We start from the raw sequence: 26,903 nt of genomic DNA, 5'->3' as shown, positions 1-26,903 counted from the left end.
AAACTCCTAGTTTCCCTTATTTTTAAACTTAATTCCAACACTACCCCTAATTTTGAAATTTTGATTATGCTCCCCTTTCATTGTTTCATAATCACATCCATCCAAAATCTCTCTGGCTTCTGATATTTCACATTTCTCCAAAGTGGCGACTTTGGTGAAAGCACGCCAAACTCTCTCTCTCTCTCTCACACACACACAACTTGAATTTTCTCTTGAATTATTTGCAACTGCAATTTTGAGACACTAGTATTGCTGATCCCAAACTCAAATATGTTGACTTCTCTTGTGGAATCATATTTTATTTAATTCTTGAAGTGGCATAACTGGAGGGAATACTTTATTTGTATTTACTGTAATATTCTTTCTTTTTTTTTTTTTGTCAAAAATAATATATTCATTATTGTCAAACACTCAACAAAATTTGGGTCATTTCATGAACATAGAGAATATCATGAATAAACCTTTTGTTACCTTGTTCTTTAGTGAATCATGAAGATTATTTTGCTTTTAGGCTCTAAAAAATATATATATATTTAAATATTTTCTTTTCCCAGGTAATATATATATATATATATATATATATATATATATATATTTCAGTATTTGACAAAGGTCTAGGTCGAGTCCATCGGGTGAAGTGTGTAAAATAGTTTGCCGAAATTAATGAATAAGTTATTTTTGTTAAATTTTAATATTTTTTTCTTCGTAAATATTTTATGATAACTAAACACCAGAAAATATAAAATATTTACGCTCAAACAAACGAAACTTTAATATTTTTCATTTTTCCATCTCTAGTTTCATTTGTGATTTGAATCTCTCATCCAAGTGCAGAAACAAATCCAGATTTCCTGGCATATATGATTACTACAACCAATGTCTAAATCCCAAATGTTTTGTGAATTTTGTTTAGGACTTAAGTGTAAAAGAATTGATCAAAAAGCATGGTTTGAAATTTTGCATCTATACCAACAAGTTTTAAACTATTGTCCTCACTTGCCACGCGAGTAAAAATCTGAATACAGCTAATATACTTATTTGCATGTGGAGTTGTAATTTGCTAAGATATTTTGACTTACTCTTTGATTTTTGGTATTGATGGAATTGGATCCTCTCGCACTCTATCAAATGTGGTGGAGATTACATCATCAATTGATAAGCGTTGACCATTTTTAGTATATCTCATTTAATGATTCAATCTTCTTAAGATCTCGATGGATCCCATCTATCAATTCAATCTTCTTAAGATCTCGATGGATCTCATCTATCAATTCAATCTCAGCAACAAAATTCTCTCTAGCCTTTTTCGTGGTTAGAGAGAATATCCTTGTCCGGTATTGAATGACTCTTTTCAAATAATCATGGAATAATTTTAAATTGACAATGCAATAATTTTATATCAAATAATTACGTAAAAGTGTTGAATTATTGGTTTAATGATATTTCACCGCAATGAAGGTGATTCCGAGAAACCCCCTAGGTTTTGAAGCACATGTGGCCTCCCATTCCAGCCGTGAAATTCTCTTCTTGTCTCCATTTTCCCCTATAAAAAAATTCTTCATGGTAGACTTCAATCTCTTACGCACTACTGTGCAGATTTTGAAACATTACATTATTAAGGTTTTTAATTTTGGTTTTTCCTATGTGTTAAAATGATCACCAATGTGAACCTAATCACTATTTCTTATTAGTGCAGACCCAACTTATATCAAATTTTCTAATTTTATTTTCAATGGGTGCTTTTCAACCGTCTCACAAACGTAATCATTATTTTAATTTTGTCTTATCACAAATCCATTTTAACATCTTCATTTCGAACCACAATTGTATTATCAAAATTGAAAAAAAAATTACGTAAGTTTTATTTTATTATTTTTCTTTCCAAAATGACACCATTGATGATGATAGTTTTTTGTAGGTAAAAAGATTGAACGAACCTATTCAAATTCAAAGGAAAATGAAGACTCTAAATATATGTTGACTATTCTTCTGAGTTTTCAAGAGTTTAAACCATGAGATCATTTTGTGATTCCTCCAACAACATTATGTTGTTTCTTATGCCCTTCAATTCTCTGTCTTTTCTGAATATCCTTCTTACCTTGTTTTCATGATCTACCATATTCTTTATGTTGTTTCTTATGCCCTTCAATTCTTTCACCTCAATTGTTTAATTTTTTTTTTTTTTTTGGAAGGTAAAACACCTCAATTGTTTATTGGTGAATATATATACACACACACATACCGCGATTAAAAAATTTATTCACACGAATTATAGATTTGTCTTTTTATTCCAAAACTTAAAATTATTGATTTGAGCTGCATACTCACTTATTTATACCCATTACACTTTTCATTCGGATCTGATGTGGGATAAGAACTCTTGTAACATTCTCCTTCGCCCGAACTCGTAACACCCTCATTGTGGCTATGGCCACCCTGTCTATTTGGGGTAAACACCCGGACGCCCTCCGGACCGGGTGCTTGACATTACACCGAATCAAGAATTAGGTCTGACTCTGATAGTAACTATACGGGTTGAACGCTTATTCATTTACACAAAAATTTAAACTATTGAGTAGTGCTGCATATCTACCTCTTTATATCCATTTCACTTCCTATCTATCTGAATCAAATGCGACAATGCGAGACATGTATCTCTTGTAATACCACCACTATGCAAGTGTCATTATAATTAGTGTGGATAAATTTTTTATTCACCCGGTAAGAGATCATTTTCCTTTATCTATATCTATATATATATGACCTTGAAAAATAAAGTCCAAGTCCTGTCATTATATTGATAAAACAGGTTGGTGGGTATATAAATTATATCTTTCAATGAACCTTGAAAAACAAAGTCCAAGTCTAGTCACTACAATTTGATGGGGTATATAAATTAGAGAGGGATCTTTAATATAAAATTACATGAGATAATAAATAATATTATAGCTAGAAAAATTATATTTAATATAACAACAATATTGGCTTAAAACTTGCTTCGATTATATATTTTATTATTTATTATTTTTATTGTTGACAATGACGATGTCAAACTTATTATAGAATTCCATAATTCATCACGAGCACGTCTAATCTCCTAGTTCCACATGCACTGCGTAATTATCAGAAAAATTCTCTACGCAAGAGGATTCGAATTTCCTACCTCTAAGATGTGAAGCGAGAGTTTTACATTTTACGTGTGGTCTATATATAGTTGGATTATATTTATATTGTTAGAAATAATTAAGGGAATATATGCATTTGGGAAACATGTATCAATTTAGAAAGAAAAAAAAAAATTTGAAAAATGGGCATTGTTAATAGTAAATTAACTCCCAATTTGTTGATGCCTTCCAACTTACACAATATTTGTTCATTTCAAAAGATCCTACACCTATTATTTGGGCGAAATTTTCTCTCCTCCATTTCTAGCCAACATCAGGCATATCTATTCTGTTTTGCTTCTTGACAAAAGAAAAAAAAAAAAACAGAGAGAGAGGGAGACAGAAAAAAAAAAGGCATATCTCTTCTGACACAGCTATGTCTGTGTCAGGACCAATATTGCCTATCCATCTTCATGTCCTTTTCTTCTAATGCCTTCCATGTCTTTTGCTAGTATTTTATAGAGCCAGGTTAGGCTTTGTATCACAAGTCCATGATAGATCAAGAATCTTAGAGAGAGAAACAAGAGAGAGAGAGAGAAAGAATGTTGCACAGAGCAGCAAAGAATGCATATTCATGGTGGTGGGCAAGCCACATCAGGACAAAACAGTCAAAATGGCTGGACCAAAACCTCCAAGGTAAATTCTTCTGACATTCAAATCTGGGTATTTTCTTAATTGAATCATTTGATCAATACTGTGTTATATTGAAATGTTTTGAGACTATAATTGAACCAGAAAATGTTTTGATCATATACCAAATGGACTATTTTCTCTCTTTTCATGAATCTGGATCCCCTTAGAGAAGGGATCCTGTGCCTTGGTCGTCTGCCACGTGTAGATTGATAGTGCAATGCACTACACCGTAGTGCAACATAGACATCAAAAAGTCACAACGTAACGTAATTGTTGCACAAGCAATGTAATGTCACAGGACATGATACAGATGAAATGACACCGGGAGAGGATGCAGGTTTCTCTTTTCATATACTTGGTAGTGGCAAAATGAGTTTTAATGGCATATAGAATTTCTTTCCATATCAATAACAACCCCACAAGTTTGTAATAAGATCTTTCTTGCATTTGAAACATGATTCTAAGATAATTGACATGAATTTTCCGAATTTCAATGTTATATGTATGTTAAAATAATGTGTTTGGATTATTATTATTATTATTATTATTTATTATTATTTTGCAATTTCATCAATTGCATCATAGACTGAAAAAGAAAATCATCTGCATCCCAAGATTACATTTAACTGACATAAACGTCGATGATTACAGAAGACTGTAACATACAAACAACACCTTAATCCTATTTTTCTCCATTCCATTTTATCTAAGGTTATAGCTTCCGTCAAACCACAAGTTGCTAATTACACCCGCGCACAAATTTATTGTGGGGGTACTAGAATTATTGACCTTATTCTGTGGAATTACAGATATGGAGGAGAAGGTAGACTACATACTCAAAATCATTGAAGAGGACGGGGACTCCTTTGCGTCGAGGGCAGAAATGTACTACCGGAAGAGGCCAGAGCTAACAAACTTCGTCGAAGACTCTTTCCGAGGATACAGAGCTTTAGCAGAGAGATATGATCATCTATCAAGAGAGCTGCAAAACGCCAACCGAACCATTGCCACAGTTTTCCCAGAGCAAGTTCAGCTATCAATGGAGGACGAAGATGAAGAGAATGTAGCAACAACGCCCACTCCTTCCTTTGATCCCAAAACACCCTCAAAAGATTTACCAGCTGCCCCGAAGTTAAGCATCCCCAAAATTCCGCAAATTTCACGGAAAAAATCCAAGATGCCATCGAGATTAATGTCAAAAAAGGGACTGCTCAAGATGAATGTTCCTCCTGCTGCTGCTGCTACACCTGCTTCGGGGTTGAGCAAAACCGAGGCACTTGAAGAAATCGATAAGCTCCAAAAAAGGATTTTGGCCTTTCAAACGGAAAAAGAGTTTGTAAAGAGTTCGTATGAAAGTGGGATTGCAAAGTTCTGGGATATTGAGCAGCAGTCCACTGAAATGCAAGCCAAAGTTTCCAGCTTACAAGATGAGTTCGGTATTGGCACAGTAATTGAGGATGATGAAGCTAGGACTTTGATGGCAACCACAGCTTTGAAATCATGCCAAGAGACCTTGGCTGAGCTGCAAGAGAAACAAGCACGATCCGTTGAAGAGGCAAGAATGGAGTACCGAAGGATTAAGGAAACTCGTGAGAAGTTTGAGACCCTCAAAAAACAAGTGAACAAGAACACAAATCAACAACACATCTCTGAGGAATATGAATCTGAAAGCAGAATTTCAGAATTAAAGAACTCAGACCAACAAGTTGATAGCATAGAAGAAGCGAGGAATGACTTGGAATTGCTACGGGAAAAGATTAAAGAACAGTTGGAAGCCAATTCTAGCTCATCTTTCACCATGTCTGAAATGGCAGAGAAGATTGATGAACTAGTAGACACAGTTATCACTTTAGAAACTGTGGTCACTTCTCAGTCTTCTCTGGTAAAGAGAATACGAGCAGAAGCAAATGAGCTTCAGGCGCACATTCAGGGCCTAGAAGAGGACAAGGAAGCTCTGTTTGAAGGTTCAGACAGCATGAGTAACGAGATATGCGAGTTGGAGCAGAAACTGCAAATCATTCAAAATCTAAACCAGAATGTCGAAGACCAAGACAAGAACCTGCAAATACATTTTACTGAAGCGAGTTGTAATCTTGACCATGTTTCCAATAAATTGAGAAATCTGAAGCCAGATGAGGAGGACCAGAATCTGGTTCTGTTCTCTGTTCCAGTTGATGATCCGGAAAAAATGTTTCAAGTACGTGAAGATACAATGTCTCCTGGCAACCTTTCAAAGATATCAGAAAATGTCGAAAAAGAAGAGGAAGAGAAGGAGGTTGTAATTGCAGAGCAAAGTACTTGTATCAAGGTTGAAGAAGAGAACTTTGTGCAGTCCGACCTGAGTAATCAACTTCTTGATCTTCAGCAAAATGGTGAAGTGACAGCGGGTTATTCAATGAGCTCAAAAGAAGCAACAACAGAAGAGGAAGAGAAGAAAGATGTTGCAGGCCATGAAGCTTCTGTCAAAGATGATGAACAAACCTTTGCTCTGTTCAATCCAAGCAACCAGTTTGATGATTCTTCGAGAGAAGGTCCATTGAGAGCTGCTCCAGATGCCAATCCAGAAAGAATGTTCAACGAGGATGAAGAAATGGCGGTTCCTGTTTATGATTCACTGATCTCTATGGATACGAAAATGGAAGACAAAAAGAATGATGGCTATCCTGATCATGATCCTGTCGAAGCATACTTTGTATTCGAGCCAAGCATCCAGTTTCAGGAGCTTCCCACAGATATGAAAATGGAAGACGAAAAGAATGAGGGCTGTCTTGATCATGATCCTGTTGAACCATACTTCGTATCTGAGCCAAGTTTCCAGCTTCGTGATCTTCCCGAAGAAGTTCAAGTGAGAGATGCTCCTTATAATGATTTACTGATTATAGAAGATCTTCAAATGGAAGAGGAAGAGAAGAAAGATGACATTCTGGATCATAGTACTTGTGTCGAAGCTAAAGAAAAAGGACATGACATTCGATCCAACGCAAGCAATCTCCAAGATTACCTTTCTGGAAAAGATGAGGAATCAAAGAAGCAAGATTTGTTACCGGCAGCAGATAATAGTCTTGATATGCAGCCACAGGAATTGGGAACCGAGAATACAGATGAACTAAATTGGAGGGAACTGTTCTTGAATGGATTAGAGAACAGAGAAAAAATTCTCCTGCAAGAGTATACTTCAATCCTTAGAAACTACAAGGAAATAAAGAAGCAGCTTAGTGAAGCTGAGAAAAAAAACCAGGATAGCCTCTTCAAATCTGCAATGCAAATAAAAGAACTGGAGAATGATAATGCATTGAAGGACATGGAGATTCAATCTTTGCACGAAAAATTGGACTCGCTCCAAGTAAATCGTGATGAACCTCCGGATAGCAGTTTGACAGATCCCAGTCCCTCGCAGCAGGCTGTGCCAAATGAATCCCTAATGAGAGGATCTAGTTTCGCTTTTGATATTTCATATCCAAGTTCGGATCAGAAGCCAGTACCTGATTTGTTAGCTGAACAAAACGTCGAATCCATAGAAAGAACAGAAGAACCAACTGCAGCAGAAAATGTGAAAAGCTTCCTTCCGAAAGTGGAAGAAGAAGAAGAAAAAGAAGAAGAAGAGAGAATCATTTCTGTTGATGAAACCAATCCTGTTTCAGCTATTGAAGAAAAAATTCGTATGGACATTGACGGACTGCTAGAGGAAAACATCGAGTTCTGGTTGAGGTTTAGCACCTCATTTCAACAGATAACGAAATTCGAGAGTTCAGTTGAGGATTTGCAAGCAGAATTAATGCCAGTGAGGGAGAATAAGAAGCAAGAGGGATCTTCTAAGCATCATCATCAATCAATAAACTCAGATGCGCGCCCAATTTACAAGCACCTGAGGGAGATACAAAGTGAATTAGGATTGTGGCTGCAACAGAACACGGTATTGGAAGATGACTTGGAAAATAGATTATTGTCTCTCAGCAACATTCATGAAGAGATATCAAGATTGTCAAAGGCAGGGTCTAAAGCAGAAGACGCTGCACTTAGTGAATACCAGGCTGCAAAGTTTCAAGGGGAGGTTCTGAACATGAGACAGGAAAACAACAGAGTCGCGGAGGAGTTGCAGGCAGGTCTAGAACACGTGAAACGACTCCAGGTTGAAATCCAGATGACTCTGTCGAAATTGGAAGAAGAACTTGGGATTTCTGAATCAAAGCACAATCACAAGAACTCATCAAGCCGGCATAAACTACCTCTACGGAGTTTCTTGTTTGGGGTTAGATTAAAGAAGCAGAAGCAAAAGCCGCCGACGCCATCAATTTTCACATGCATGAGTCCAGCATTACAAAAACAATACAGTGATCTATCTGCATTGCCACCAAAATAGATTGGCATTGAGTTTTTTTTTTTTTTTTTTCCCTGTTTAGTCTCTTTTTTTTTTCTCTTTCCAAAATGTAACAAAAGCAAGAAGTCCTAGGCACCACATTTGAACAATCTACTTCTTGTAGATAGTTTTGCATTACCTTAGAAAATAAAAATTGAAAAGATATTGATTATATTTATTTTATATATGATCGTTTTGCAGATCTTTGTGATTGCACTTTTTGCTCTCTTCCTAGGTTCTATATTAGATCATTGGTGACTAGGACACTTTTTCTACAAGTTCTTCATGTGTGTCATCGGATAGTCCAAACTAGGGATCAAATGGCCCGAAAATAAACAACATTGAGGTGCCAAGTTTATTTGTAGTTTCTATCTCCTGACGGTAGCATTGCATTAGTTTAGATGAACTTCAATAGTTAAGAGTTTATGGAGGTGTCCAGTCCTATGTCACATAAAGTAGGAACGGGAGCGAGAGCGCGAAAACGGTAAAATTTAGTCACAAATAGTGGCAATGGGAGCGAAAGCGCATGCAAAGCGTGAAAGCGGGAGCGACAGCCGTTAAGGAGGATTGTCGGACTTAAGTCCAGCCTCTTAAAGCACCCCATAATCTGTCAATGGACAGATACAAAATATTTCAAGGGAATTCGAACTCCCGACCTCTGGAATGCTGGAATGCGAGGTCAGAATCTTTGCCAGTAGGATGGCCATTTGGAATTCCAATTTGTTTCTTTATACCAAGTATTACATAAATATTACATAGTGAGGACAAAAGAAAATTGTTCTGGAGTAAGCAACATACTTTGGCACTACTAAAAAATTTACGGGAGCCATCTCACTTGAAGTTCGCCAAGCTGCTCAAGTTCCATTTTCTACCTTGGTGCTTCAATTTTTTATTTTTATTTTTTGATAAGATGTATATTAATATATATATATATAAATGTATATCTCATGGCAAATCCCAGGAGGTAATGCCATTGGGTTTGGCTCAAGTTAAGCAATCAATAAACCTAAACCCAACCCCGAATTCTAAAATCGATTTTTTTATAAGATGTATATTAATATATATATAAATGTATATCTCATGGCAAATCCCAGGAGGTAATGCCATTGGGTTTGGCTCAAGTTAAGCAATCAATAAACCTAAACCCAACCCCGAATTCTAAAATCACTTTTAAGCTGTTCTTGTAAACTTTTTGTTTCGTAGCTTTTTTAAAATTAAAATGTCTCTTGAGATTCTACTAGTTTACAAGCTCTTTGTCCAAGTCTAATCTTCAGGAAATGCGCTTTCAGCATTAAACCGCTCTTTTGAGCTTCAAACATTCCACCATGAATGTAGGAGTGCGCGATTTCGAGTTTCAAAATTCCACCACAAATAGTGCGAAATAACTGCAATGCATTTAGCGTATTCATTCCAATATGCAAAAAAGTTCTGTCACAATCTTTACTCGCCAGAATTGAAGATCCAATCTCAACACCACTGGGGTACTGTCAACACGGACCACACGACAAAAACAATATGTCTAACAACAAAATGATCGAAGACTTGAAGAATATGAATATTTTTCTAGGTCTCTTCAAAAAGAGCAAATGTCAGCGGTATTCTACCTCTACCTGGTCTACTTTTACATAATTATTCTTACAGAACCACTCAAAACAACCTACGGCGACCTATAATATTGTGTTTTGACGACATTGTAACTAAACAATATGATACTTTGTGTGTAAAGTTGAACCAACAAAATTACAAACTTCAAATAAATTACTTCCTCTCCAATAAATGAACAAACAATCATCTAGCAGAACGAAATTCATGTCTTACTCGTAGTGTTGTTCTGCTGAAAAAACTCCAGAAAGGAAGATAGGAGCATGTCATCCAAGAATGAGAGAATATATAAAAATGAATCCACCTCCATACCTGCCAAAGATGTGGCAAATGACTGGAGAGCGGGATAACTTTAAAAACTTGTTACCAGACATCCCTGAGATATCGTCCATCCATCTGGAATTTCTTCACGATAGCTTCTGCCTTCGACGAGTCGACATTTTCCTGAAATAAATTTAAGTGTAAATTCAAGTTATTAGGCTTTTTACTAAACCAACACGAGCTATCCTGCTATAGCTCTTGTGGGTGCTTCAGAGCTCAACGCTTATATAAAATTGATTTCGAGCAGAACAGATAACCCAGATACTGAAACAGCAGAAACTATGCGAAATCAACCCCTATGTTCACTTAAGTAAATTTTCTTCCTAAAATATAAATAGATAAATAATGTAGGACACATAAAACACTGAAATGATAGATCTATCTATAAGTAACACACTTTGTGCAATGTCAACAAATAATTTTCTTGCAAAAATCTTGAAACATAGAAACAAAAAATGAATATATTATGAAGAAAATATGTGGTTGCTTTACCAATCCAGATGGCATCAAACAACAAAGATCCCGCGTGATCTGTATACATGCAATATTTCTAAAAAGAGACGGAAGCTTTGGATTGCGAGACCAAAAAACAACATACAGAACTTCAGGTAATTCCAGAAACCCATAATCCAAACACCATATCAAGATTACCTTTTTTTTTAAGTAGGTTGATAATTACCTTTTTACTTTCAATTTAGATTCTTTCTATATTTTTGGAGTTATGTGCTGACTGTGCACCAATTCCTAGCGTTGTTCCATTTTTATTGTCATAAAGGCAATTGGGAGAACAAGAACAATGCCTTCTTATAGCGGAATGAGAATGTTAAGATGGATGAGTGGAGTGACCAGAAGAGATAAGGTCACTAATGAAAGTGTGAGAGGAAAATTAGGTCTAGCACCCATGGGTGAGAAAATTCGAGAGAATAGACTTGGATGGTTTGGACATATGCATTGGAGACCTAGTGACCCGCCAGTCAAACAATACCAATAGTTTAGAAGGTAAGAGATGGAGAGGGGAGCCAAAAATAACATGGCATGAGATATTATTAAAAATGATTTTTAAAGGTTAACTATAGTAGGTGAATTGGCATATAATAGAAAACCTTGGAGAGAGAATTCATGTGGCCGATCCCATCCATATGGGATTAAGGCAAGGATGATGATGATGATGAGATGATGATACGCCGACTACAATCCAATACCTAGGGATTGTTACATACGGTTATACCCGAGTATATGGTGTAGCTAGGTAATGGTTTTAGTTTAGAAAGATGAACAAGTATAATTGAGAAAAACGATGATTTGAAGGGTTGTGATTTTAGTTTGAAAGGGGCGGAAACGGATAAAAACAACTATTTGGGGAAGGTTTTCCTTAAAACCTATCCAATATGACGGATGCTTCCAGAAAATATTTGTTGAGCAAAGTTTAGAATAAGTGCCCTCAAAAAAAATGCCTGCCATAAGATGGGCTCTTCCAAAAAAAAATTGTTGACCAATGTTTGGAAGTTGCGCCTTCCAAAGAAAAGGTTGCCAATGATTGAGTATGAAATTATCATGATGACAGAGAAAGAGAGAGTCCCTACCTGCTCTTGTACAATGGTGTGCAATGTGCGATGAACATCTCTGGCCATGCCCTTGGCATCACCACAAACATAAAGATATCCCTCTTGGGAAATTATATTCCATATGTATGATGCCTGCACACAAAAGTACAACTAATGAACTGCACCATTCTATGATTTGTCTCAATATCTTGTGTGATTGCTATTGACTTACTTTATCCATCATTTTATGTTGAACATACTCCTTTTGTGGTCCCTCCCGCGAAAATGCAACAATCAACTCCGATATAACACCTTGATCAACAAAATTATTGAGCTCGTCCTCATAAATGAAATCCTACAAATAAAGATCAAGTTAAAAACCATGCAGCACAGTCTCACAAGTGCATTCAAATGATTATCCCTCTCAAGAAGAGTGAATGTAGCTATGATTCTTACCATTCGGCGATTTCTACATCCAAAGAATAGTAAAGCAGGACCGAGTTGAGCACCATACTCCTTCAGGGCCAATCTTTCCTGCAAAACATATCAATAATATAAGGGGAAAAAGATCTCATATAGACATGATAAGCCCACAAATCATGAATTCATTCCAAACCTGTAAAAATCCTCTAAAAGGTGCCAAGCCGGTACCAGGTCCCACCATGATAATTGGAGTTGAAGGATTGGCCGGTAATTTAAAATTAGAAGGCCTGATAAAAATAGGAGCCCAGCTACAGTCACGGCTTTTCTCTAGGGGAACTGCATTCTGATTTAATATGATACACCTGGATGATGTTAGATACCAATAAAGCTAAAGACAAGTTCTAAGTTTAACCAAGTATAGCATAACAATAACACCACAAAATAGAAACACGACTCTTGATATGTGTCCCGTGACTCTGTTCATACCTTCATCCAGGTTGAGCACACCCCTTTGTGAATTCGGCCTGTGGGAGTTGGACCATATACTAAAGCAGATGTCACATGAACTCTGTTGGGAGCAAATCTGCACGAAGAAAAGAAAGGAAAGCATATTCCTGAGATCTCTGCATATCAGAAAAGTTCCTTTTTACTAGAGGGCATGGTACGAAAAAATCACCTAGGAGAGGACGAGATGGAATAGTAACGTGGCTGTAAGCGAGGGGCTACTGCTGCAAAAAATACACCAAGCGGAGGCTTTGCTGATGGAAACTCGGCCATTACCTCAAGAAGGCTTCTTTGACTTGCAACAACCCATTGCGCATAGTCATCCTGGGTGATGACAAAGCAACATAAATATAAACAAAATGAATCAAGCAAAAGAGTATGTTGAACGGGATAGCAAATAGAACAAGATAATTTTTTAACTACTTTCAACTGCACAAACCTATGAAATAAAATAACAAAAAGAAACAAATAAAAAAGAAGAAAAAAAGCATAAAAAAGACACTTGTTTACCTTTCCCTGAGGTGATGACAGGAACTTAAGCCTTTCTGCTTCATTAGGTTCAGTCGTGTGAGCAGCCAAAACAATTAATGCAGCCTGAAAATGCAATTGTTTTTACTATGAGAATAACTATTATTGTGAGTCGTATAAATCGGACCAGGAAAAAATATAAAAAAGCATAAACTGATAAACTGAAAATGTTTAACCTTGCGAGGGGGATTCAGTATATCTGCATAACGTGCCAGTGCAGTGCGAAGGGTGCAAGGACCAGTAAAAGGGGGCGGCAATGAACCTCCCAAGGATGTACCATCATCATTGTCAGTGTGAATTGAAAAGAGCAAATCTAAAGGTTGACCCAGCAATTTTGCTGTTTCTTCAACAGTTTCATCACAATTTTCAGCAAAAACACCCACATGGTCTCCAGTTTCATATCTGATACAGAATATAATTTTCCCCAAAAGAAAAGGAAAGAATGAAATCACTACTTAAGAAAAGGAAAAAAATAAATCACTACTTAGTATTGATCAGTGTAAGAGAATAATTTTCAACCTAGATAGTATACAAGTAATCGACAAATAAGAAAAAAAACATCAAATGGCAGTGTATCAATAAAATGCAAGAGACTACATATATATATATATATATATACAGAAATGATCTCTTGCTCACCAGTGAGCAAGAAATTTATCCACACCAAGCATGGTGACCGTTGTATATGATTGTTATGTTTTTTGGTAATTACCTTCTTTACACCCTAACGATTGCCATGCTTGGTGTGGAGAAAGGTTCTTTCTCACTGGTGAGCAAGAGATCATTACTCTACATATATATATATATATATATATCTCGTAAAAATTCAAAGATCAATTTTACAGTTTTACAATGGACAATAAATAAAGTAAAGTAAAGTTACAGAAGAAGACCAGAATAAGACTTTATAAACTAAGCAAAGAAATATAGTTCAGACTTCAGAATACAATATTTTATGTAACTAGACTCAAAGCAAAATACTAATTACATAAAAAATAAAAAATCAATATAATGACTTCAACTGTCATGGATGAGTAGTCTACTGAATTCCACAAAGCATTTTTTCAAACTATTTGGGATTACATGAATCTTGTTTCAATGTTCATCTCTATCAAGGCCATAACAGTAATATAACCACATGTTATCATCATGGTTTAGAAACTCAGCTTTTCTTTTAACTCTACAGAAAACTCTTTTGATTATTATTTGGCGCTAAAATCTTCTGGGATTTCGGTCATGAGCAAAAGGGCTTGCCAGAGTCCAATTAGAACTTGATTTCAAGAAGCCAAATAATGTATCAAGCGAATGTGTAATGTTCTTTCTGCCTTTACAGATAAGGACTTTTAACTTAAAGGAATCAATGGTAGAAACGAACTGAAACTTGATATTTTATTACTTGCAAACTGACAACAGTACCAATTGAAGAACAAACTAAGGCCGAAAATAGAAGTACTGGATTATCCTACAAATACAGTAAGGAAGAAAAGTTCAGGAACTAAATGGAAATTACGCTAAGGAAAAGAAATACAATGCATTGTAATAAAAGAGACATTGATAAAAGAAACTAATTGAAATGTGCAGCTGTTGGAATGGTCAGGGACCTTTCTTTCTCTGCAGAAACTTATATTTTTTCTAATCTGATGGCAGTTAATCGGATAAGCGTCAGTTGTAGCCTACATCATCCTCATCTTAACTGCAGAATGCGTCATGTGTCACTCAAATTCAAAAATTGCAACTGCTACAAACTCCTTTTGCGTGCTTTGCGTGTATTATTAGATCGTGAATCCATAATTCTCATTGCCATGTCGTTAGTAAAATTCCACGTCAACACCGTATAATGCTCCATCGTCATTTTCAGCCAAGACCATGGTATTTGATTTGTCAAACACATCATTATTGTATAATCTTTCATACATATGGCTCAACCTAATTCTTACTTTTTACCTTTTTTTTTCAAAATATCTAACTAATAAGGAATTAACTCTTGACAATGATATATGTTGTATATGTAAATCCTAAATGTGAAAATACGTAGAATTCGTATATGATTAGATATGGAAAACAAATATAAAATAGCCTCGTCACAAATTGATACACTGAAATAAGAAAGGGCAGATGAGATAGCAATAATGAATCATAAATAGAGTTCAGGTTTGAATTCCATAGACAATCGGAATGGGATTGTCAATCATTATTTGGGTGCAAACAAATGCCCCTCAAATTTTATATCAACATATCTTATTTGTAAAATTTTGACACCTGTTGACCAATGAATATGACAGAATTTTGAGTCTGCTGAAAGTTCTTCCTTATTAGAAATTAATAATTCCATTAAGTCTTCACCCAATTTCTTCTTATTGTAATTTTTTTATCCTTCTTGAACTATTTCTTTCTTAAGCTTCGTGGCCTTCTGCTTTCTTCCTTGTCTGTCTTCTTTCTAGCATAATTCTTTGTCATACTTCTTTAAGCCGTACCTCTTTCTGACATACTCCTCTCTGCCATACTTCTTTCTGCTGTGCCTCTTCCAGCCATTCCTCTTTCTGTCATACCTCTTTCTACCGTATCCTTTTCTGCCATACTGAAATAAAGGCCAAAAGTGTTGTGGTGAAAAAATCAATCTTTCAACCACTTGTTTTCTCAGCTAAAAATTCCTTCATACTCTTGGCTGATTTCTTCTTTGAAATGTCTGGTCTTTTGAAGATGACGCCTTCAAGGAAATTCAATTTGAGAGTGAAATTCTTACCTTTTTCTTCCTTGACTGAATCTTTTTCTTCCTTGGTTCCCTTACATTTTGGACAACACTCTTGTTGAATTAATGCAAGTTGAGCCTCCTGGAGTTGTCTTTCTAATTCTTCCATTATCTTTCCGCCTTGACTGTCTTGCGGAATATTTTCAGGATCTTTTTGCCTTGCTATATTTTCTGCTGTGACTTCTTCCAAGTCTAATGACTCTAACCTTCTTCATTAGGTGGCTAAAGGCCGCAAGCCCAATAAAATTGCTACTTATTATGGCTGGAAATGGATCACCATCAATACCCATCAACTCGGGTTTCTTTTCTCAGAACCTAAAGTACCTTATTGTTTTCTGTAAAGCATTTTGAAGAACAACACAATTATTGGTCGAAAGACCCCCAATAATCATTATATTTGCAATAACCCTTTCCTCTCAATTCATTTGAGGAGGAATTTTGTGCCAAATTATGTGACCACAAGGCAAGTTGATTTGTTTATCAGTCAAAAAAAATTTTCTGCCCTGGTTATATCAAAAGAATAATTTTTACTTGCTTCTGTCATACCTTTCTTGGTAGAAACTGCAGATGGATGCAAGCCACTATCATTAGACTTGGCTCTAACTGAAGCCTCACAAAGTACTTATCAAAAATTTAAAAAAAAATATAAATAAAGCCTCACAAAGATAAGCCTTTTTTATGTTTATTTCAGTAACATTAGCTGATCGTCATCAAAATCTACTGAGAAAAACCTCATAATTGGGAACTCAGTGATAATTGCCTTTGCAAAAATCTTTTCCATCTTTTTCTTCTTTAAGAATGGACTCATATCTAGCAGCCCTTCAAGCCAAATCAAATGAGTCTCCAAATTCCATGCCTTCAAATTTCTTTCTTAAACTCCAAATCAAGTCCGTTAAGTGCCAATTTTACATATTCAGTCTCAGGCAAAGCAACATTGCACTTGTGTCTTGCTCTTCTAGACCTTGAAATAAAGGTCTCAACGGATTCATTAGGAAATTGGGTTAATCTAGACAGATTGGCCATAGAAACCTCAGGCTCCGACCGACAAAATTGTGTATGGAATATTTCTTCCAATTTTTGCCAAGTGCGTATTGAATTTGGAGGAAGATTAATATACCAAGTGAAGGCTGGACCAGTCAAAAAGTCAGGAAACAATCTCATTTTCAGCCACGGGTTTGTCTTGGCTTCACCGCATTGAACAGTAAATCGGCCGATGTGTTATAGACCGTAGATCAAGTTCCATCTCCAGTAAAGGTAACAAAGTCGGGAACTCTTTAACCTCTAGGGTATCCTACTTCATCAATAAAATGCGGGTATGGTTTATGATACATTGGCCACCCAACCCTTCTCGCAACAAAACCATACTCTTGTTGGAAAAATTCTGCCAATTGCTCTCAATTGAAAGCAAATGATTTGGCTGGTTGTGCATTCTGCTAAACATTCTCAAGCAAAACAAACATTGGGATGGTCAGCCTGATTTGGCCCCAAATACCATAGGATTTGGGTTTGGGGCAAACAAAGGATTAACTCTCCACCTTACTTGGTGGCCCCCGAGTCCGGACTCCCTATGTGGAGGAACTTGTACCATTTGCGCTCTTGGCAGAAGAGGCATAGGCTGTGGTGATATTTGAGGAATTGGAATATAAGGTAAAGGGTTAGAAACTTGAACCAAATTTGGCAGAAAATTATTCTGCACTGTATTTTCTGCCATTGTCTGTGAGTTGTTCGGTCTTGGAACCATCGGAGCTGTTGAAAGCGCCAGTACTTGTTGCGGTTGAACGTGCACATGTGGCAGTTTGCAAATAATTAATAGTGCCTTGAAAAGTGTCTAGTCACAATTGATGCAGTCAATAGTGTCTTGGAAAGAGTCTAGTCATGATATGAGAATATGAAAAATGTCATGGGAATAGTGAAAGCTGTTATTAATGCTTTATGGGTGGCTTATAAGTCAGTCTAGAAAATTGAAGTGTCATTAATAGTTGTACTATAAAAGGATCAGCCCTCATTAGTGCTGATTGAAGAACAAATTACAGCTAACTGGATTATCCTACACATACAATAAGGAAAAAAAAAAAAAGAGTTGGAATGAAAAAAGACATTGCGCTAAGGAATAAAAAGTACAGTGTACTGAAAACAAAGGAGCCATTGATAAAAACTTGAAATAAGTGCAGTCTCCTCATGTCTCAATTTATTTTTTCTCCTTCAGGCTTGAATTAATTCATCCATATGTTCCCAAAATTGTTTCTTAAATTTTTTTTTGATAAATCAAAATTGTGTCTTAAATTGTTTATCTAATCCTGCTCGGGGTGCGTAATCACTAATTATATGAACAATTTTTCCTCCCAATACAAATTTTTAATATCGTTATCCTATCCCCTTGTCTAATAACAGATACAACATAATCACATTACCATCTCAACCCATATATTAATGCTACAATGAAATCAAATTGAAACTCCAGCAAGGCGCATATTTACTTTCAACTTGAAAGGGGAACATTTTTTATAAGTACTTGTTTATTGCCAAAGATGTACCTCATTAATGTCAAATATTACTTGGATTGAGATTTAGTAGAAACTGGAAATTATGAATAACCACGGATATGGACAAGGGGCACAGACAAAAAAATGACAAATTTCAAAAAAAAAAAAAGGACACAGGCACGACAAAGATATGTCAACATTACCAATAGGCCTGTGGCCTAGCGGTACTAAGCCCCTACTTCCCAAAAGGAGGTCAGGGGTTCAAGCCTCAGTGGAGGCATGTGTGTGTGAATACCAACTAAGAAAAAATAATAATAATATATACAACACAAATTATTTTTGCTCATTTATCAGTAATTGGAAACTTAAAATTGGATGACTATTGTTTTGTTTTCTAAAACTCCATATTATTTTCTATTAATCCATAATTTATTTTTAAATTTGCATTTAAGACCCCTGTTTAAGAAATAAAAATCAAAACTACCTCTGTTGTGTACTGAAAGTGTTTCAAATGTGTCCTTAACATGTGTCCACCGTGTTCATGCCATATTCCAACCTTGCTCAACCAAAATAGAAGAAAAGAAATTATTCAAACTCCAAGACACTTCTAGCCATGTCAGACACATGTCTAGTTGTGTTCGACGCGTGCAGTGTCTGACACCAACTCCAGGACATCTTGCCGTGTCGAATACATGTCGGGCTGCGTCCAGCGCGTCAGTGTCAGACACCGCGACGGCATCCCCTAGAGGAGTGTCTGTGCTTCCTATGGACAAACTGAACCTCACCCAAGAAGGAAAACAATGCACCACAGAATTTAATCGCAGGGAAATTCTCCATGCAGCAATTGTATTTATCTTTTTATCGTCGATCTCATAGATAGACCAGGTTATCAGTTACTTCAAAATTAAATTTGATCTCAACTTACAACTACCACCACAGAAATAAAGAAATTGAATCTGAATGTCTACTTGGAAGACTTGGGCAGCTAAAAACTTACGTAATGCCAGTGCCTGATATATCGAACTCCAAATGAATGCAAGAGCGGTCAGACTCGTGTTTGTGAAGCTCTCTTTGAACAGCGACATTAACTCTTTAGACAATGGAAACAACACCAATTTCAGAAAAAAGTAAAAAAGATGAAAGAGATTAGACATATTCGCATTACTGAATACCTGCAAGGATGGTGAATATCATATGAAGCATTCCCATTAACCATGTTCAAGTGCTTATCCTCACTAGATGTCATATTATCATAAAACACTACCCTGTATTCAGGAATAGCAGCAGTATATGGTGTGGGCACAGTGTTCACGTCATCCTTATCTCGAAGTAATTCATCTAACTCGGGCCATAATAATTCTCGCCTAAAACAGAAGAACCACACCATTACAGTTAAAATGGCAGAAATACTGAAGTCTTATATTGTATAGAATCTTCCACATTAACAATAAATAACAGTTGATACTATCAAAAAATAATAGATATCAGTTGATGGTTGCAGTATTAGACTAAATTTAAAATATTAACAATAACAATAAAGCATACCAAGCAGAAAAATCATCCTCAATGCATTGATCATCATCCCCAAGACCAACTGGAACGAGACGCTTTGCACCTAAGATAACAAACACGAGTACAACTTTTTGTTGGAGCCATCAAGAAATAGACGCAAACAATCACTAATCTCTGCCACAACCAGGACAGGAACTTGCCAACATTTGAAGTTAACAAAACAGACACCACTTATTCTCATATGATGCATATATACTCAGTACATCCTATATTTTCTTAGAAAATTACTCGAAATGAAAGCATGGAAGGAGAAACAAAGAACACCCCCCACCCCACCCTGTTTCTCTTACAATTGTCAACATCTGCTCCCTTGCAATAAACACACAATAAATCAAGTCCACGGAAAGAATAGGACACCCCAACCCCACCCCCAAACCCCAATAATAATAATAATAATAATATCAACTTCTGTACAACGATAAATAGACAATCAACCACTCAACAATGTACCACTTCCACACTTCCAAGAAAGAATGTACCACTTCCACACCACTCGAACTAATACCACTTACAACTAGAAAAAAGGAACTGAATTTATAATCAGAAGGATGAGAGAAACATAAATCAGAATAGCAATTGATTTAGCACCTAGCAAAAAAGGAAAAATATATAGAATCGTGGGTCATGTAACAATAGCATTTTCCTGCCAAGAGCCAACTGAAATAAACCTGCCATGAATAACATAGATGAGAATGTCAACTACATTGACCAGCACCTAGCAAAGGAATATATAAGCCTTTGGTATTTATATGTAGTACTCCTGCCAACTCGGGGGCAAATGCCAAGAATTTCACTCATTTAGGTTTTAGAGTTCTCAAGGCTATTTCCAAGTAATTGATAACCACCATCTTTGAGACCTGAAAATGTTACAGCAGCTACTCGGCAGCTTTGCTAAAAGAATGCATAGAGGCTGACACATTGCAAATGCCTATCACATCAAATTCCATAAAAAAGCAAGAAATTAATTCCCTTTCATCCTTCACAAAACCAAGTTGGTCCAATTATCATTCACTTAATGAATATGAAATCTCAATCATCATCAACTCGGTAAATTACGAAATGCTTCAATTCATGTTCGAGAAAGAAATTACGAGAACTATGTCTTTTGAGACTTAACTAGTTAGGTAAGAGCATAATTGAATGACAATCCATTAAATAGTTATTAATAAATTTCTAGCTTAATTGATTTCACAATACATGCAACTACTTCCTATTTTATGTTTCTCAATCAAATTATTAATGTCTTTTGAGATTAAATACCTCATACAACACTCTAACCAAGAGACTTATCAAAAAATAAAAAATAAAAATCTCTAAGCAAGACGGGTGAATGGTCGACAATATCACAAAAGAAATGACAATTTCAAGTTTTACCAAGAAGGTTCACTGAAAGTATGGTCCAGTTGTTGAACAAGTTTTACCACAAGTACTCCGGGCATATAAGGTTCTTTTCAAACTCAGCATTTAGACACATTATAGTAACTAAATAGAGGAGAGATTGTTCAACCAAAGTTAAAAACCAATTTACACAAAATGTAGACAGCAGTAGAAATATTCAAAACATCTGCATAGTGTACCACAAGAAAAGTTTAAGATTTTCTTGTGTCATCATTTTTTAGAAGTAATAGCAGGTAAAATTAATAGCGTGTATTATATTTGAAAGGGCTAAAATGAAATAACTAACAGTCACAATACTTTGATGTAGCTGTGTCTGGAATATGAAAGATCCAATCATGGCTACAATGTGGTCAATAATATTACGTTGTTGTAAAGAACTTCAGATGATCAATTGACTAGATTATAGTGATGAAGTGTGAATAAATATAGGCAATGTACCTTCTTCGGTAAATTTGTCATCTATCACCTTTGCTATCTGTTTCAAAAAAGTTGCCATCAGATAGTATGGTTACAAAACAAAATGAATGAACATGAATATTTTAAGAAATTTACCTTGTTAAAATGTTCATATTGACGGTTACCCAGACCAAAAACACCATATGAAAGATGCTGAAGCCAGGATCCCCTTTCATTTCCCTGAGATTATTTACAAAACATCAAAACAAAACCCGAAAAACAAAGTATTGCAATTACTTGTCCGCAACAAAGTTACCAACCTCAGAAAACCATTTGTAAAATCTTGCAGCATTATCAGTTGGTTCTCCATCTCCATAACTACAAAGTTAGGCTCAAATATAATCAGTTCCAGGCTTCCCAAAATCCAAATACATTGACAAATGCTATATATGGCAAATAAAAGAAACGATCTATCTTACGTTGCCACCATGAAAAATGCCAAAGTTTCTTTCTTAAGTTTTTCCTCATACTGATCATCATCAGCAGCATAATCATCCTAATTCAAATCATAAACAAAAGGATACACCAAATGGTTAACTCTGGAAGTAGCTTCTCATCAAAAGTCATTATTTAGTTCCATAAAACATACCAAGTCAACAACTTTGACAATTGCCTTTTCATATTTTGCCTTGATCTCCTCAGCCAATGCCTATGATGAGAGATTAACACAAGAGAGCACAACAGTATCATGTAAGAACATTAAAGAGACATGTCCAAGGACAATGTGTATGTGTTTCCATTTTGTGTTAACGATGTATATAGAATGCCTATTGAAAACAATATATAACATTGTGACTCTCGTATTGTAATGGGGTACTTGGGAGTTTAGGAGGGAAATGGAAAGAAAGGTAGTGTTACACAAGACCAAAGGAGAAAAAGAAGGTGCGAATCTCTCAAAAAAAATTATGTTTAGGGAGGAAAAAAAAGAGGAAAAAAGAACCCTCTCCCGTCTTGTGTGGTAACTAATGGAGTGAATAGAAATTAAATGCTTTATTTCAGAAAGATGAAGGAATAAAATTGGAAATCACTTATGAAATAATGGTTCACTTTCCCCTTCTCCTGAAATGATCCCAATTTTGAGAGGGAAGAAAAAGGGGGCCTGGAGGGATTACAGAAATTGCTTCCGTTTTCTATTCCCCTTCACTATAGCACCCACAAAAGGGGTAGTACTTCCTCCACCCTCTTGTTTCTATTGCACCCAAAATTCACGATTGAAACACACTCTAAGCTTTCTTTATTAAACACTTTAGCCACATAAACACTATGAATATTTGGTAAAGGACACCTTGCTATGTCATCAAGGCATTCCTACCTTCCCAGTGAGAGTTTTCACTGATATACTAAAACAAATTCCTATGATAGACAATTCATTTAAAACAATTGCAGCACTTAGTTATCTTGTTTGCACTATGAAATACAACTATTGGAGCTACACCTCAGCTCAAACACATTAAAGCTAAAACAAAAGGTAAACAAGGGTCATCAAAGATCTTCCACCGCAATTTCTATAGAGTTCAATCCATAATAGTCATAAAGCTAAAGCATTCCCGGCTTTCCAATTTGTTACTAAAACCTAGGTTCCAGATTTTAGTTCAAAAAAAAAATAATAACAAAAGAAAATTTATAGGCCATTACAGTGTTATTAGAAGCCCAAGGAGCTAGAGGTCCTTTGGAGCCTAGGCGCGAGGCGCGCACCTGAGTGAAGTGAGGCGCATAATTGAAAATTTAAACTACCATAAAAACATTCATATCTCATAAGTCCTATCAATATTCTAAAAATTAATATCAAATATAAAAAAGTAAATCCATCAGCTAAACAAGCATCCAGCAACAATAAAACAGAGCAGAAATTTTTTTTCTTGAAAGGCAAAGCAGAATATTTTTTTTAAATGGCAAAACAAAGCACAAAAAGATATAAATCTGTTAACAAAAAAATAAAAAACAGTTAACAAGAAAAAAAAGAAAAAGCATAGCAAAAATAAAATAAAAACGTAGTGACAGAAGAAGTAGATGAAGAGAGAGAAGTAGACGAGAAGAGAGACAAAGTGTTAAAGAAAATAATGGAGAAAAAACAGAGCCCCTCAAAAAAAAAAAAGACAGAGAGAAGAGAACTAGACAAAGAGAGAGATGTAAACAAAGATAAGAAGAGAGGAGTACAGGAGAAGAGAGGAGAGAGAAGCAGAAGAGGAGAGAGAAGAAGAAGAAAGAGCTGACGTTGCTTCGTCGTACATCTCTGCTACTAGGGCTTCGTCGTTCGTCTCACGGTCTCACTCTTGCTCTGTTCGGTTGACACTTTTACTCTTGGGCTTTCTTATTTGTTTATTCTTTTGAACAAAAGATTCTTCTCTCCTACGCTTGGGCTTTCTTATTTGTTTATTAAGTTGCCAAAAGTACCCTTTTTGGCTTAAGAAATAGAATAATCATAGTTTTTTAAAAAAAGATTAGTGGGGTGCAGAAAATAAAGGAATCAAGTATTTTATAATATATGAACTCTTTTGTAATTTCAATTAAAGAAAAAAAGAAAGTGGAGGGCCTAAAGATACACACAAGCACGTATACATGAAGAATTGATGAATGAATGAGTGATGATGTGTTTTATGATTTAAAGGCTTGAGATATATATGCAAAGCTCAAAGAACTACAAATATGACACATTAACCACAGAGTCCTCTTGTGCTGTGATTTTCATATACATTGCTTATACCATTGAGATCATCATTTGAGCATATATATAACGTTGTTATGAGACTGGGAAAACCATTTGCTGGTCTGCTGAAACTGTGACAGAAGGGAATTTCGTAGACGAGACGCAACGACAAAAAGGATGAGGCGCAACCGAGGCGCGCCTAGTAAACATCGGTGAGCCTGGGATGACAACATGCGCTAGACCTGCGCCTCGAGTCTCGCGCCTAGGCTCGCCTTTAACAACACTGGGCCTAGTAAACGTCATGAGCCCGGAATGACAACATGCGCTAGACCTGCGCCTCGAGCCTCGGTTGCGCCTTTAACAACACTAGGCCATTAGGTTGGTTTATTTTGAACTCTGGTGCTAACGATTTAATAACTATCTTTGTAGCCCCGGTAGGTTGGATGTTTGGTTGCCTAGTCACAATTAGGTGAATGAGGCAATATGAATGAAAATTTTCAAATTGTAAAATGTGTGTGTGACTGAGAGAGAGAGAAAGATTCAGCAAGGTTGTGGGTTTGATTCTTAGTGAAGATACTAAGTTCAACAATCCACATTAACAAGTAAATTAGATACAGATTCTGCAAAAAAAAAAAATATATATATATATATATATATAGTAGAAAGTAAAAATTCTTATTTGAAATTTTTAGTCTAATATTCCACATTAAGCAGCTGTTTGTGTGTGTGAGAGAGCGAGATAGATTCTGCAAAAGGGTTGTAGGTCTGATCCTTATTCGAGGTTCTAAAAGATTCCACCTTTGGTGACTCCATCCAGAGTCCAAAGCCCTAAATTCAACACCTCAACTTAAAAAGCGAAACTAGAAACAGACGGCACCGTTTCCCCTCTTCATCAATTCTTTAACTTTAATTAACACTTCCCCTAATTCAAACCCTTCACATCAAATTTCGATCTGACCCCTACCTTCAAAACAGCGCCTTAACCTTCCAAAGCATACCAATTTCCCACACACACACACATATATATATATCAAACAAATCCAACACAGACAAAACAAACTCAATCAGCTCCTCGCACTAAGTAAAGGGGTAAAAAGACAAGGAAAGATCTTTACCTTAGCGAATCCCTCGGCAGTGCCTGTCTGAGTACCAAAGAATATGGTCAACTTAGTCTTCCCCGAACCAACCTCAACCTCATCTTCTTCTACCTCGACCGTCAATGGCTTCGAAACCACCACAGGCTTCGCTTCTTTACTCCGATCAGACGACCTTTTCCATAGGAAGAAAATCAAGCCAATGATCAAAGCAATAGAGGTCGTCACAATCAAAACCACCACATCAGAAATGGGTTCGGACCCAAATGATATTCCCAATTTCGATTCGAGCGATTTGATCAAAGAGTTCGAATTCATGGTAGTCCGAATAGATCCAATACAGTTCCAACTACTCAACTTCTCTACTCTTATCTCTTTCTGTCACTCTATACCTCTTCGATTCAAGCTTTATCTCTGCTGATCTCTCTCTCACTCTGCGAATGTATGTATATCTTCGATGATAGTTCTCTCTCCCCCTCTCTATCTGAAACAGTTGTTTCTGATGATCGATTCTCCCTTTCTAGGGGGTGGATTTTCTCTCTCTAGATTCAGAACCTTGGAGTTGGTGAATCTGAGAATGAGGAGGAGAGAGAAAGTAGAGAGAGAGAGACGCGGTGCAGAGACAGACAGAAAATGGCGATTCCTTCTGCACAGCCCCCCTTGTTGACCAGAAATTTTTGGGGCCGCTTTCTTCAAGGGTCATAAAAAGGTTTTCTTTTTTCTTTTTTCTTTTTTCTTTGCGATTTCTGAGGGTATAATTGTCTTTGGCCTTTACGGCAAATGTCTATTTACTTGGTTTGACAACAAATGTGGTCAAATGGTTGTGCTTTTTTCAAGTTTACATATTTCTATTTTGGCCACCAGATATTCCTATGGTACACACTTTACCCCTTTTTTCTTTTTCGTTTTTTTTTTTTTTTTTTTTTTTTTTTGTCTTTTCTCTCTCTCCTCCTGGTCCGTATCGGCTCCACAACACGAATTATTCAAGTCAAGAGTGCGATTCAAAAGTGAGACTTTCAAAATTTACTTCCCGAATCACTGCTAACTACCGGCGGAGCCAACTTGTGCTCAGTGAGGACACATGCCCCTGGCCTTGGCCTCGTCCTATGTATAAATATGATTTTTAATTTTTTTTTTTTTACATATATATATTGAATTTTGTATATTATGCCCCCTAAAATTATTAATTTTTAATTTTTTTTAAAACTTTTTCTATTTTTTATCTTTTACTCTTTGAATTCTTTAATTACCTTTTAAAAAGGTTAATTCCACTTATCTAATTATATTCTAATTTGTTTCTTTCAAAATTCATTTTTTTGTCCTTTTCTTCTTTTTATTTTAATTTTTATTCTTATTTTTTAAAATAAAAATAAAAATTCCACTATGCCCCTGAATTTAAATTCTGGCTCCGCCCCTGCTGTCAACGCC

General features: G+C 36.0%; 2 protein-coding genes across 2 annotated transcripts; one reads left to right on the top strand and one right to left on the bottom strand.

Moving 5' to 3' along the window:
- The first annotated feature begins 4,608 nt into the window (after positions 1–4,608).
- Positions 4,609–8,157, top strand: LOC132272709 (protein NETWORKED 2B-like). The gene has a single exon (XM_059773804.1). The coding sequence runs from the start codon at positions 4,609–4,611 to the stop codon at positions 8,155–8,157; it is 3,549 nt and encodes a 1,182-aa protein (XP_059629787.1).
- A 1,517-nt stretch (positions 8,158–9,674) lies between these two features.
- LOC132274100 (NADPH--cytochrome P450 reductase) lies at positions 9,675–26,157 on the bottom strand. The gene is made up of 18 exons (XM_059775267.1): positions 25,497–26,157; positions 22,324–22,383; positions 22,154–22,230; positions 21,995–22,052; positions 21,831–21,914; positions 21,717–21,753; positions 19,854–19,923; positions 19,481–19,672; positions 19,306–19,398; positions 13,253–13,478; positions 13,059–13,142; positions 12,721–12,872; positions 12,531–12,627; positions 12,238–12,387; positions 12,078–12,155; positions 11,854–11,976; positions 11,661–11,774; positions 9,675–10,200 (listed from the first exon to the last, which is right to left on the bottom strand). Exons 1-18 carry the CDS (start codon positions 25,791–25,793, stop codon positions 10,120–10,122), a joined length of 2,073 nt encoding a protein of 690 aa, XP_059631250.1. The 5' UTR covers positions 25,794–26,157; the 3' UTR covers positions 9,675–10,119.
- Between the last annotated feature and the right edge of the window lie 746 nt (positions 26,158–26,903).

Source organism: Cornus florida, unplaced genomic scaffold, assembly GCF_030987335.1.
Source record: "Cornus florida cultivar Cherokee Brave unplaced genomic scaffold, ASM3098733v1 CherokeeBrave_3.0.0_Hap2_Chr09, whole genome shotgun sequence".
In the NCBI taxonomy this organism is placed as follows: domain Eukaryota; kingdom Viridiplantae; phylum Streptophyta; class Magnoliopsida; order Cornales; family Cornaceae; genus Cornus; species Cornus florida.
This window is presented reverse-complemented; position numbering and strand designations above follow the sequence as displayed.